At 40.1% G+C, this 15,065-nt stretch overlaps 1 protein-coding gene across 1 annotated transcript in view; it reads left to right on the forward strand.

Annotated features, from left to right (window-relative positions):
- Nucleotides 1-15,065, forward strand: part of TOGARAM1 (TOG array regulator of axonemal microtubules 1) — a 74,077-nt gene that overhangs the window by 30,193 nt on the left and 28,819 nt on the right. The window contains exons 11-16 of the mRNA XM_045012729.1: nucleotides 250-425; nucleotides 2,580-2,748; nucleotides 3,069-3,203; nucleotides 5,746-5,896; nucleotides 8,060-8,165; nucleotides 8,549-8,784. Of these exons, the coding sequence (XP_044868664.1) occupies nucleotides 250-425; nucleotides 2,580-2,748; nucleotides 3,069-3,203; nucleotides 5,746-5,896; nucleotides 8,060-8,165; nucleotides 8,549-8,784 (973 nt within the window). The remainder of the gene's footprint in view (nucleotides 1-249; nucleotides 426-2,579; nucleotides 2,749-3,068; nucleotides 3,204-5,745; nucleotides 5,897-8,059; nucleotides 8,166-8,548; nucleotides 8,785-15,065) is intronic.

Consider the following 15,065-nt stretch of genomic DNA (forward strand, 5'->3'; position numbering starts at 1 on the left):
ATTAGCATTAAATAACAAAGAACAGTGAGAAAATATGAGGACCAAATTTTGCATGTATACCCACCCATTAAGTCCCATTGCAGTCAGCAGAAATACATAATGTAACTGGCTAGAATTTGGCACTAACGTTATAGCAACTCAGGTTTTATTTTCTGGAATTATTTTTGCTTTGCTTTAGTTTGTTACTGAGTGACTTCTGCTGTGTGAAAATGACCTCTTGGTGAGGTTACAATATGATAACCATTTCAGGTGTTTTTGGAAGCCCCCCATCTGCTTCATTAACATACAGCCAGTCCATGATATCGTGTGTGGAGAACGGAGATGTCCTTTCTCTCAAACAAGGCGTTGAGCCTCTCTCAGGGATCTATGGGAGAGCTGTCCAGCAGAACAGTGCACCTTTCCTTGATACTGAACATGAGAAAGATGTAAGAGTGTAAAACAGATTTGATTGTTTTTCAAGTGTCGCTAGTGAATATAGTTTTATGCTCTCCAGATTCTGGTAAATAAATGTTTGATTAAAGTACAGTCATTGTTATCTCAGGTGGCTGATAATGGGATACAGAGCTTTTTATTTCTTGGTCTCTGGTCTAATTCCAGCACAGGCTGGAGACTGAAACTCAGTGAATAATGAGGAATCATTTGTCAATATCTTGATGACCTCTGAACAAAATGTTGCTTTGTCTGTTTGCACACTTTTGGTAAACATTCATGTGAATAGTTTTGTTTGTACAAATGTTCACACAAAGTTGTCTTTAGACCTGAAATAGAGATGTATTGTATTTCATCAGTCTTTTTATGACAATTCAAAGAGATTAAAGGGATACATTTAGTGAAGGAATTCAATTGGTTGTTGCAAATGTTCAGTTCAATGCAGTTGTTTGTTCAGCGGTTGCAGGTACTGAAATGTATCAACATCACATCATAGCCATTAAAACTGTTACTAATTAGCAATTTTTGTTAACACTCTGAGCAAAGGGACCAGGGATTGAATGGACATGGAAAATGAACTTCCCACTGGCCCCTAAGGTAGTCCCTTCCTTTCATGGATCAGAGGGGTAGCCGTGTTAGTCTGGATCTGTAAAAGCAGCAGAGTCTCCTGTGGCACCTTATAGACTAACAGACGTATTGTAGCATGAGCTTTTGCGGGTGAAGCATCTGACGAAGTGGGTATTCACCCACGAAAGCTCATGCTCTAATATGTCTGTTAGTCTGTAAGGTGCCACAGGACTCTGCTCCTTCCTTTCATGATCAGGCAGTGTGAGGAACCAGCTGCTGTTACCGACCATCATCTGTTGTGTGGACAAAGAGAGGACTGCAGACTTTAAATCCAGCACCATTCATAAACCATACATTCCCTGTAAATAATCTTGTCTCAGTGTCTGCCCTGTGGAGAGATTTCATGAAGAGCTGTGCTGCTACTTGCATCTTGTTCAGCTTTCTTATGACTTTGAACATAAATATTTATTTGTATAAAATAACACAAAGTCAAGGTACTACTTCAAAATGAAAATCACATTTCTTCCTGAAAATGCATGTCAAGTAACCTCTAAGGTTGCTAAAATTTAAAGAAATTAATGACCATTTATCTGTTTTCTCACTTCGTTTAATCTGGGCACTTAACTGCACTTTTAATAGTCAGTTTCACTATTTCCTTATAGATAAGGGAGAAAATTAGTAACTGAAAATACTCCTAGACTTTAAGGCCAGAAGGGACCATCATGATCATCTAGTCTGACACCCTGCACATCGCAGAACCTCACTTGCCCACTTCTTCAGTAACTCAGCCAGAGGATATGGGGCTATTGAAGTCCTCAGATCTTGATTTAAAGACTTCAAGTTACAGAGAATCCACCATTTACCCTTAAGCATAAACAGGGGATCACAAGAACCCGTTAAGTAATTTTTTAAATAATCAGGTCTCACAGTTTGAAGACTGCTCTATCAAAAAATTGTTTTAAAAAAAAAAGAAAAGTCAAATAATTGAAGTTGGGCTGGACTCCATACCCTTTACTCAAATTAGTGAGTAGTTATTCACACAAGTAGTACCATTAAATCGATGGATTTACAGTCCTGCTCCCCCTAATAACTTAATTATTCATAGATTACCACGAGTGATTATTTCTGTGCTGCAAAGAGTCTCGTGCTCATTTTACACAATGTAGTCCCAGTGCAGGGGCTGCTCTAGCGATTTCACCGCCCCAAGCACGGCGTCATGCCGCGGGGGGGCGCTCTGCCGGTCGCCAGTCCCGCGGCTCTGGTGGACCTCCCACAGGCGTGCCTGCGGATGCTCCACCCCAGCCGCGGGACCAGCGGACCCGCCGCAGGGACGCCTGCGGGAGGTCCACCGGAGCCGCCTGCCACCCTCCCGGTGACCAGCAGAGCGCCCCCCGCGGCATGCCGCCCCAAGCACGCGCTTGGCGTGCTGGGGCCTGGAGTCGCCCCTGTCCAAGGACTTCAGTAGTAGTAGTAGTAGTTGTGAGCACCTTTGTTTAGCAAAGAAGATTCCCAGGGTTAAGTTATTGACTGAACTATTTCAGTTCAATTACATTTTACTGTGGGACTTTCTCTGTTTTGTGCAGATGAAAGTTGCCATGTCAAAATCTGCCCGGGATAAGATGAGGCAGAAGAAGAAAGAAGAAAAAGAACAGAGTCATAAAGAACATCCGGAAGTCAATGATGTTGAAAAAAAGGAACAAAATCCCTGGGAACGACTTAAACATAGTGAACCAGAGAAAATGGCAACAGAAAGTAATGTTTAGTATTTTGTCAGTTTAATGGCATACTATTAAATGGTGTTGACTAAGTAGTATGTTCTAAATCTGGTATAATACTAATTATTTAAGGTTATGACTGCCCAAAATGATATCAGGTATTACTGAAATTTTATGCTTCAATGTAATTTTCATGAGTTTATTTGTTGTTGGATATAAAATACTAACAATAATAAGGAAGGAATTTATGACCGACAAGCTGACTGTTTCTGAGATCTTTATAGAGTACAGCATAGTACTAAGAAATAGCAACCTCTTCCCTTTTTCTGATTTTCCTGGTCTTTCTCTGTTTTGTAGGTCCAAGTTTTTATGGAGATGTGTTAATAACATCCAAGAATGAGTCTTTATCTTTAGAAGATGTTGCCTTCAGTACTTCACTAAAAAGAACATCCAGTTTAAAGAAGACACAGTCTTCAGTCTTGCTAGATTCAGGTAAGCTGTTACAGTTAATTAAATGTAAAACACTGTATTAAAATGTTTGGATGCTGGCAGATGAGACAAACCCATAGTGTAATTGGGCTTAATACGATTTATTTTAAAACTGCAGTTTCATTATTTTTTTCTATTACAGGAATAATGTGCAGAGCTGTGTATGCTCTTACATTTTAGCTCAGTGCTAGCTACCACTTCTTATTACTAATAAAAAAATCATTACAGAGAATAATCTTACATTTTGCAGGTATAGAACCACACTTCTAATACATTTTTCACATCTTTATCTTCTTTTGTGGAAGAGGCAGATACATATCCCAAAACTTCAAGCAGTTACAAAGACAAATTTTATTAATAGGTTGAAACCCAATTGTATCCCCCCAATGAGCATAAAATCCTAACCCAATGTTATTTGTGTGTGTTAACCAAATGTGGGGAAAAAGACAAACACATTGGGTGATATTTTGGCCCTATTGAAGGCAATGGCAAAACTCCCACTGACCTCAAATAGAGCTAGGATTTCACCCAAAGTTTATCATATGGTAATTGCTAAGGCTTAGATGCTAAAGTTGCATCCCTGACACCTGCTAAGGCACTCAGGTCCTGATCCTACAAAGACTTACACATCTGCTTATACTTAAGTATATGAGTAATCCCATTGAAATCAGTAAAAAAGTTAAGCACATGCAACTGAAGTTTTAGATGCTATACTTATGAGTGTAGAATAAATATACCTAAAACATAACCACCATTTTTACTTCTTAGTCCCGGACTCTCTTTACTCAAGATACCTGAGAAGCTGCACAGAGGTTGTAAGAATCGTTATTGGGTGGAGGGTTCTAAGATTTTATTTTATTTTATTTTATTTTTTGTGATATGAGTTCCATTGCAATGCTCAGTCTCGGTAGCTTCTTCCAGAATAGTGCACAGCCATTTCCCCATAAAGTGTATTGTGTTTGTTCCTGATCAGGGCATGCCTACCATCCAGATGTTTTTAGCTCTTAATATATTATCTCCTTCCTAACATTCCATGATGAAGACAGAGCAACAGTGCAGCTGCAGCTCAGTTCTCCGGCTGGCAGCTCCCGAAGTTTCTGCAAAGCTCTGCCCCAGTCCAGCCCAGGTGGGGGTTACAAGAAGCTGGGAGATTCTATAGTGTTTGCCAACTGTCAGTGGTCCCCAGGGACGCTCCAGTAAGTGTGGATAGTCAGTGCGCCATGTACAGGGGACTTCAGGAAAGGTGGCATAGGAACCAACTATCCCGACTACATTGACTACAGGCAGTTTGTTCCGTTTGCACTGTAAAGTGAGCAGAGTGGTGCTAAGGCTCTAGTTCAGGGAGCGTGCAGGGTCACTAGTTTTTGATGACTTTACCAAAGGAACAAGAGTTGAAGATGATTAGATGTCTGACCTGCAAGGAAAATACAATTTTAGACAAGTTATTTTTGGGTCACTGAGGTGGTCTCTGCTCTCTTGAAATATTTTTCATCTAGGGTTTGGCAAACAGAGACATTTAAATCCCTAGGGGCTTTCACTCCCCCCCCCCTTTCTTAGTGACTCAAATTATTTAATGGAGTAAAAACAAAGTTAAAAAACCTCAGATACTATATGTAAGGGAAGATTAACTCTGATGCAGTATTAATGTTTGATAGAAAGCCCTTCAAACTGGAGGCTTATAGCTGCTATGCTGGTAGTTCTTTAGCCATTATCAATAGGCTAGAATAGTAGCAACACAGAAACTAAAAACAAATGCATTTTGGATTATGAAATGATTTAGAAATTCTTCTTTCTAGTTTGCTAGTAAAACATATTGAAAATCTACAGCTGTATTTGCGATTATATTATAGGTAGTGTGATACTGAAACTGAATTTGAGCAATAGCTTATTACAATTTAAAATGAATGATTCACTAGCAGTCAAATTCAAAGGAATGATTCAGTGGTGTTAACTATTCCTGCTGGGAACATTTAATTGTGGAATTCATGTATTTTTATGACTGCATAGCTTGGAACGTTAGAGATTTCTGGGGAGCTATTCAATCCTTAGGCCAAGATTTTGTTGCCTCTCCAAACTATAGAACCAAACACCTGTTTATATCAGAAAAAGTGTGTAATTGAGAAACAGCACATCATTTCTTCTGAATTCTGGAAAAATTCTGAGTTATGGGTATATAAATAATTTTCAAATTAGACTTCTAAATAAATTCAAATGCAGGCAGTAGCCTACTTAGGTTTGCCCACAATATCTTTGAATGCATCTATTTGTCCATGTAAAACCCTGCATTTGTTTGTGCAATTCAAGTTACGGTCTTCAAAATGAGTGTGTGCACAAATTTTTGTTTACATGCACCAAATGGTGCACTGGCAAATATTGTGGGTGTAACTGTGGTGACCTTTTTGAAAACTCAGCCCTTTAGCAATCGTAATCTGTCCAGATACCAGCTTTAGTGTAGGTAACTACATTCATGTCTTACTGTTGGTCACTTTCTTCATATTATGAAGATTGTTACTGATTATTTCTTAAACACTTCATGACTTTACAGATGAAACATCTGGACTGCGAGGGCAGCATAAGGATCGGACCCCATCAGTCACACATAGTCCAGAGATAATGGATCCGTCAGAGTTGCGACCCTTTTCAAAACCTGAAACAGCACTGACAGAAGCATTGCGACTTTTAGCTGATGATGACTGGTGTGTATATGTATACACACACGTATATGGAGTCTGATTATAATTTGCAGCATTTATGTTAATACTTGTTTTTAAAAAATGAAATATACTTAGCATTTTGGTCAAAAAAGTTGTCTGTTTTTAGTAAAATATAAGAAAAGAGAGCAAGTCCTCATGGTTGCAAAGAAAATATTGAAATAGTGAACCAGGCATAGCCATCTGAGTAATGCCTGCCTGAGTTTGCAGACAGCCTGAGACAACAGTTGTGAGAGGTGGAACAAGCATCTCAGTGGGTTGTTAATTCCAAGACCCAGTGGGTTGCAGAGCTCCCAACCAACATCACTGTGTTGTTCCAGATGTGAGGATGGGCCCCTACTGAAACTCCAGAGATGAGCAGTGGCATGGGCCTATTGGCCCCCTTCCTGCCTCTCTTTGGGTGTGGGGTGTGTGTGATGTATCTACAGCCCCGTCCTGTCTTAATCCAGCCCTGCTACTGTCTGTACCAAGGAATATTTTTGCGAGAGCTTCTAGTTTAAATGATTGCTGTTTTGGGAAACAATTTGTATTCACTATTTGTTTCCTTAATAATCCTGATGGTTGTGCTACTTGGACACAGAATCAAAGGCAGGCCTGGAAGGGACCGCAAGAGGTCATCTAGTCCAGTGTTTCTCAATCGTTTTGATAGTAGGGACCGGCTTTCTGGCTTCCTAAACTGTGTCAGAGAAATCTCAGGGACTGGTACCCGTCCAAGGACCAGTTGTTGAGAAACACTGATCTAGTTCATCCCCCTGCACTGAGGCAGGACCAAGTAAACCTAAACCATCCCTGTCTGACCTACTCTTAAAAACCTCCTGTGATGGGGTCTCCACAACCTCCCAAGAAGCCTGTTCCAGAGTTTAACTATCTTTATAGTTAGAAAGTTTCCTAATATCTAGTGTAAATCTCCCTTGCTGCAGATTAAGCCCATTACTGCTTCTCCTACCTTCAGTGGACACGGAGAACAATCGATCACCATCCTCTTCATAACAACCCATAACATATTAGAAGACTGTTAGATTATCAGGTTGTGTCTCCCCTCCCCCCCCGGTCTTTTCTCACGACTAAACATGCCCAGGTTTTTTAACCTTTTTTCATAGGTCAGGCTTTCTAAACCTTTTATCATTTTTGTTGCTTTCCTCTGGGGTCTCGCCAGTCTGTCCACGTCTTTTCTAAAGTGTGGCCCCCAGAATTGGACACAGTGCTCCAGCAGAGGCCTCACCATGCTGAGTAGAGCAGGACTTACAACAGTCCTGTTTGTTGTCAGTAGCTACTAGTGTGGTGCTCTGCTCTTGTTCGATGATAAGTCGTCTGCATGCGTGTTCTCTCTGTGTGCTGCCCAAGCTCTGCGCAGATCGCTGACACAGCAAACCCCGAGAGAACCCCCAAAGACCACAGACTTTAGTAAGGTACGAAGGAACCCGAGCCAGGTGTATTGTCAAACGAAGCACAGTAATAGTTTCCCGTAGACTCTACAAGATGTGCTACGAATTTGTGCCCCCTTGCAATGGACCAGCTCAGTCAGTGGTGGGACTTTCCACTGCCCCCTAGGCCAGACAAAGATGTGCACTCCGGGACCTACTTTTATACAGTTATAGGACAGATCACTCATCCCTACTGATGTATTGAGGTACAGCCCCATGGCTCATTAGGGTGCTGTCTCCTCCTTTGATCATGTTGTTTCAAACAGATCTATCCATCATGCTTCCTTTTGACCATGTCTTTAAGATGCACCTGCCTGTTCCCCGTTATCTCTGTGGAGAGTCCTAATGTCATCTTGGCACAAGTTCCTCTTATTAGCACTTATGTGTGGATGCACCTGCGTCTAGCAGCCCTCTTCTCGCCAACTTTTGTGAGTGGCGCCGGCCTCTGGCTCACAGCCCAGCTTTTGCTTAGTAATGCCTGGAAGTACTTTGGTTCAGGCTTCAGGTCTCAGGCTGGGCCTCTGACACAAGAGTTTGTTTCAGGGCCTCATCTTACTACACTGTTAATATACCTGCGATGGATATTAGCCTTTTTTGCAGCTGCAGTGCATTGTCGACTCATACTCAATTTATGATCCATTGTCACCCCAGACATTCTAGTTATCTGCTGTGTCTGTGGTTTTTGTGAGCTACTGCTTTTAATTTAAATATCTATTTTATATAGGGAGAAGAAGATCGAAGGACTGAACTTTGTTCGATGTTTGTCTGCCTACCATGCTGATGTGTTGACTGGAAAGCTGCATGAAACAAGTCTGGCTGTAGTTCAAGAGGTTAAATTTTCATATAAAAATCTTATGCCAAAAATATTGTTTTGATAGGACTGAGTAAACATTTGAGTGGCAAGGTGTTTTGTTCAGTTGCTGCTGTTTTCTGTATGTTGGCCATCTTTGAAAGGATGGGTGCACAGTTTTGTAAAGCAGCCTGTATTTAGGATATTCAGTATTTTTAAATTTGCTTGAAAGCCGTGAAAATTAAGATCTAACCTAATAGCATTTTAATATGTTATGCATATTAACTCCCACCCATCAGGAATCAAGATGAGAATGTCTCTTTTTCTAAATGACTAAAAATTTACAAAGAGAAAAATAAAATAAAATAAAATAAAAAGCTTTACTACTTACACATTGTTTGTTTGGGTTTTTCCTGTTTGCAGGTGAAGAATTTACGCTCAGGCGTTTCCCGAGCTGCTGTAGTCTGTTTAGGGGATTTGTTCACCTACCTGAAAAAGAGCATGGATCAAGAACTAGACAGTACTGTAAAAGTCCTATTGCACAAAGCCGGGGAATCCAACACCTTTATAAGGGAAGACGTAGACAAAGCATTGAAGGCTATGGTTAATAATGTGACTCCAGCACGTGCACTTTGTTCTCTTATAAATGGAGGTCAAAGGTAACTCCTAAAGAGCTTATAATGAAATAACTAAGAAAAAATTCAGTGCATCACATAAGGCACTTAGTTTTTCTTATCAAAGCAGAACATTCAAAACGAAATACTCTAGCCTTGCAAAACTCTGCTTATCCAGAGCAATGTTTTTTGGCAGACAAGTAAGATGTAAGATTTTTTTTCCATTATCATGGTAAAAGGTAAATTAGTAAAATTTGTGTCTGGTTGGTACATTTTATGATAGTTTTGTAAGACTGCAGTAATCTGTAGTAGTGTTCGTTGCCCTATTCTTGAGAAGCCTGATAACATTCATTGTCTTCTGGCAGAGCTTATTTAATCCATCTTCCTCTGCCACCTGTTTTGCTGTAATAAACCTTTCTCTTCAGCAGTTTTGGGAAAGTGATTTTCTTTCACATCTGGCTACCTCTGAACGCCTCCTTCTTGATCGATTTCACAGTACTGAGACTACACTTCTCCGAGTGGCTAACAAGCTGCTCTTTGTCTCGGCACATGAATTTCGACTTCCTGCTTGGTTTTGGCCTGAGTTTTCATTTTATCAATCATTCTTTGAGTACTTTAAACGAGACAACTTCTCTCCATCTCTTTTTTCATACTTTGAATCCTATTCTCCCCCCCCCTTTATTTTTAGTAGAAAGTTTACTCGTTCCCTTTTTCATTAAGCATATTATCTTTTGACCTTTTATATCCTCTATCCATCTTCCATCTATAGGACCTCTAATAGTTAGCTTCAGTCTTAGACATCTCTTCTAGTGATGTATACCTTTTTCATCTCATTCCGCGATCTCTCTGCCTGCTTCTGGATATATATGAATTTTCAATGCCAAGTTCTCCCTCTACAGTGTCTCAGATGGTCACACTCCTTAACTCAAACTTTAACTTTGTCCCTAGAGTTAAAAATCTTGGCTTTATTCTTGATTCTAGTCTTTTTCCCCCTACTTTTCTTGCTGGCAAGTTGGTCTGTTACAATTTCCAGAGTGCTGACAGAATCTGATTCTTTTTCTGCTGGAATCCTTATTTCTGTGTCTTTACTTCCCAGAGGACTGTTGTAATTCCCTGACTAAACTTCTGGGGGTACAAAATACTGTCTCCCAGGCTGTGGGGAAAAAAATGTTCCAATTGCTTATCCCTCAACTAAGCTAAGACTTGTAATTTGGTGTCCAACAAGAAAATGTGGTTTGTCCCTGTATTTGGTCTGTGGTCTCATTCTCTCTGATAAATTAAAATAACACACGGTATCTGCTGTGATTGCCTAAAGCAGTGGTTCCCAAACTGGGGTTCGCAAATGTTACGGGGGTTCTCAGGAAAAAATTCCCTAATGGCAGACACAGCTGTCGGTAGGGACCCCAGGCAGCATGGGGCCAGCAGTCCGGAGCCTCTGGACTTCCAGGAGCTAAGCAGATCAAAGTAAGCCTATCTGTCACTGGAAAGGGAGGTGGATATTTTTTGCTGTGTTTAAAATTAAATAGGCAGCTAGTCTTGTTTTTAAAATGATTAGAAAGAAGTTTAAGCTTTGTTATAACGTGTGTTGTTTTCGTGGACTGCTCAAGACCTGCATGCTTGTGTAGGAGGAGCTCTTTGAGTTGGCTTCTTAAATACCTTCGTGCTGTTTCACATCTGATACTCTTTGATGAAACATAGGAGCCTGGTCTTATAACAGGCTTATTCAAAGTGATGATAAGCTACGAAAGTGAGATCTTGGAAGAGTGTTGCCGTTTTCATAATGTAATCAAAATACTGTAATTATAAATAATAATTAATAATAGTGTGCAATAAGCATGTCATAAAAACAAATTGTGTATTTCCAAGATCACTGCTTTTATAATTTATACTTAGGAACTATTCATTTTTAGGAGGGGGTTCGTGAGACTTGACATTTTAGTGAAAGGGGTTCACAGGTTGTTAAAGTTTGGGAACCACTGGCCTAAAGACATTGCTCTGCATTGCTTGTCCTGATTCGGACTACTGTGACAGTTTCTCACTTCTGTTCTCTTGTTTTTAGTGTATTTGACTTTCACTTGATCTTACTTTTAGTTGTATCCTTGCTTTAATGTAATTAGAAAATGCCGCTGCACCATCTGTTTCCTACTGTTACTTGGAACTGAGACTGTGCAATCAAGTATTTCAGATTCAGATAAAATTTATAATCCAAAAAAAATCCCAAATCCTTCTAGTTTGAAAGCTAGATTAGAGCATACAGAATAGCACTAGATTAGTCCTGCAGTAGTGCTGCCTGTTCAGTGATATCTGTGACTCTGTCCACCAGTATGTTTTGTTCCTGGTCATCCATCAGGCCAGTAGAAAATAGATTGAGGGTTCTGGAAAGCATCTTCACTCGAGCTGTTTCCCCACCTATGTCAAGTCTTGGAATGTACTGCGCTGCATATATGTGCGTGTGCTTGTTTTGATTAGAGGAAGGACCATGATCTGAAGAAGAGCTCTGTGAAGCTCGAGAACTTCTCTCTCACCAACAGAAGTTGAGCTAATAAATACCACTTCATCCACCTTGTCTCTCTAATATCTTGGGACTAACATGGCTAAACTACACTGCATTCTTCTAAGCTGTCCATCATAATTTAATTTTAGAGGGCAACCACTGATATGTCACTTTTCTTTTGCTTAGTACCTTTACAAACTAGTGCAGCAGATTGTCAGTTTACATACTGACATATAATGAGCCCTTAAAAAGAACCAAAAACACTAGGCTGCTATCTCAATCCAAGCATTGAAATTATTTCACTGGTTGATGCCATAGCTTAGTAAATGTGGCATCCAAATGTAAAATTGAAACTTCAAGAATATAGATATGACCATTCTGCAGCTTTGCTTTTAGAGGCCTATAAAGGCTTCCTCATCAAATTTGTCCATCCCTGATAAATTTCAGATACACAAGTCAGAATTGTCTGTTTGTGCTGAGAGTTCCAGCATAGCATCTTAAACTAGAGATCCAGTTCTTCAGACGTTAAAGGAGACTTCAGTCACAGTGATGATTAAACTCATCCTGAAATACTTGCTACTCTGGTAACAAGAATTTTTAATAAGTGTATCTGAAGGAGTACCATATGGTGGCGAATAGGTAATGTTGTACCTATATTTAAGAAAGCGGGAAAAGGTTGTCTGCGCAATTAATGATCCATTAATCTGACCTCAGTAGTTTACAAAGCTTTAGAACAAATTGTGAAGGAAAGAGTAATTACATTAATGGAGGTAAAGGGGATGTGACACAACATGGGTTTAGCAAAGGTAGATCCTGCCAGGTTAACCTTGTTGCTGTCTTTGAGAAAATCACTGATTTTTTTAGATAAGGAAAGTGCAGGAGCTCTAATATACTTGGACTTCAGTAAAGCATTTGACATGGGACCACATGGGAAATCATTAGTTAAATTAGGGAAGATGGGAATCAGTACAAGAACTGTAAGGCGGATAAAGAACTGGCTCAAGGGGAAAAAGCAATGGGTTTTGCTGAAAGGTGAGTTATCGGACTGGAGGGAGGTTACTAATGGATTGGTTTTGGGATCAGTCTTATTCAATATTAGTATTAAATGACCTTGGCACAAAAAGTCAGAGTGTGCTAATGAAATTTGCCGATACAAAGTTAGAAGTTATTGTCAGTACAGATGAGGATTGGAATATTATACAGGAAAATGTGGAGAGACAGAAACAGGATGAAATTCAGTAGTACAAGGTGCAAGGTCGTGTAGGATTGAATGAATTCTGCTACAAGCTGGGGGCTCCTCAGTGGGAAGCAATGAAAAGGAGAGAAGCCTGGGTGTGTGGGTGGGTCGATCACAGGATAACTGAGCCACCAATGTGATGCAGCTGTGAAAAAGGGAAATGCAATTCTAGGATGTATCAGGCAAGGCATTTCCGGTAGATAGAGAAGTATTAATGCCATTGTACAAGATACTGGTGAAACACCTCATTTGAAATACTGGGTAAAATTCTGGTCACCCATGTTCAATAAAGATGAATTCCAACTGGAAAAGGAAGAGAAGAGTTACTAGGATGATCAGGGAACATAGGGCCTGTTTTATGACAGGAGACTAGTAAAGCTTGGCTTCTTTAGTCTAGCAAAAAAGATTGAGAAGGGATCTGATTGCTCTCTATAAACACATTAGGGGCCAAACACTGGGGAGATGAAGATGATCTATTTAAGCTAAAAGACAATGATGACACAAGAACAAATGGGCATAAACTGTCTATGAACAAATTCAGACTGGAGATTAGAAGGTTTCTAACCATCAGAGGGATGAGGTTCTGGAACAGCCTCCAAATAGGAGTTGTTGAGGGGTGGGGGTGGGGAAACAACTTAATTAGTTTTGAGAGCTGGACAAATCTGAGTGCTATTGTATGATAGGGCTGCTTGGGATAGGGTGGGGTAGGGCTTAACAGCCCTGAGACTCAGTGCTGGTTTATAACTTATGTTCCTAAAAGCCTATGTGCTTCAGGGTTTCACCCAGCCACCTGCAGAGGTCAGAAGGGATTTTTTTGCACTCCCCCCCCCAAAAAAAATTATTTTGGGTTTGTTAGTTATATTATCGCCTTCCTTTAAAGCATCAGAGATAGCCATAGCTGGAAATGGGAGATTGGATAGGGCTCTGAGATGGTACTGAGCATTCTCTCTTTCATGTGCTTGGCTGGCTGGTTCTTGCTCACATGCTCAGCGTCTAACTGATCACCCTGTGTGGAGTTGGGAAGGAATTTTCTGCCAAGTCAGATTGTCAGTGACATTAGGTTTTTTGTTTGGTTTTGTTTGTTTTTTTTTCTTCCTCTGCAGCATGTGGGTCCAGGTCACTTCCCAGGATTATCTGGGCATATCTCACTTCATCAATTCCAGGCCGTTGTGAGGGCCTTGGTCCCTCCTGTTCCCTGCCTGCTTGTGGCACAGAACAGTCTAGTCTCCTGTGGGCTGTAATAAATTGGTCTTTATTACAGTTGTTGGATTTAGTGTATATATGTGTGGGCCGGGGGGATGATGGTGGTGATGGTGACCTGTGGTAGACAGGAGGCTAGACTAGATGATCTGATGGTCCCTTCTGGCCTTAAACTCTGACTCTGACTTCTGCTCTGACTCAGTTTTTGTTATATGAGTAATAGTCCCTATTTTTAACATTGCTTTCAGTGTGTTCTGACTTGACTGGCAACCCAGTCTACATGGTGCATACTTCCCAGATAAATCAGTTGCCTTCAAGGCATCAGAAAAAAACTTGGAGTTGTCATCCCCTCAAGACTTATACAGTAAAATTCCAAAGTGTCTTTCAATATAATCTTCAAAATAATCTTCAGCACTTTTAAGATAAGGACAAGACTTCTTTAACATCCAGAATAGGAAGCTTCATGATGCATTGCACAGCAACATGAATATCTTGCCTAAATTTGGCCTGTGAACTGTCTGAACAGTCCATATTCACGACTGCACCATCTAAGTTTAGGTCAAGTTACAATTGACCCACAACATGGAAGGCTGTTTTTATTCCCTGTATGATGCTATTAGCTGTCCACATTCCAAGTTTGTTATGTCAGCAAAGAGTGTATAAGGTTCCCCATCCTGAGCAAATTTGATGTATGCTGACTCTCTCAGTGACCGAGCTTTCAGCACAGTATATCAACAAGCACTGTAATAAATCTACTTTTTGGTATACTTTTTCGGAGACATTTTTTCCCAAAAGACATTGTGGTTACCTCCTGTGAGTGGGTGTTTATCCAAGGTTAGACCACTTGTGCCTTGCAAGTCGGAATATTTCAATTTTAGAGATTTTAAAATCATGTCTAGCATCTGTCTAAACAGGGTTAAACAAGAGCCAGCATTGGAATCTCTTCATGCTACATTTTATATAGAGTAATTGGAGCTTCTTGAGAACAGAGTGATGTTTTCTGCTACCATGCATTTCACCCAAGAAGCAGAGTAGTTGTGAACATATAGGGGAATCTAGAAAGGTTTTACATCATCTTCCAAGAGCATTGCCATTATCAGAAACCTCTTCATGCTTTCTGCAAATTAAACAAAACATTCAATCTTTTACACATGAAAACCATGCATGCTGGGGAAGTGTTTTAGGTCTAAGTTTCTCATGTTCTTTATACTCTTCTGTGTTGTGTGCTTTACATTTAGTTTGCCAGGCTTTCAGATGGAATTTTGAACACCCCGTCCTTCTGCACCCCTTACCCCCAAAAAAAGAGCAATTGATCCAAATATTGACAATTTTAAAAAATGAAGTCTCTACATAATTTTATAAAAACATATTTTAAATAGTGTGTAAATAAGGGAT

Source organism: Mauremys mutica, chromosome 4, assembly GCF_020497125.1.
Source record: "Mauremys mutica isolate MM-2020 ecotype Southern chromosome 4, ASM2049712v1, whole genome shotgun sequence".
NCBI lineage: Eukaryota > Metazoa > Chordata > Testudines > Geoemydidae > Mauremys > Mauremys mutica.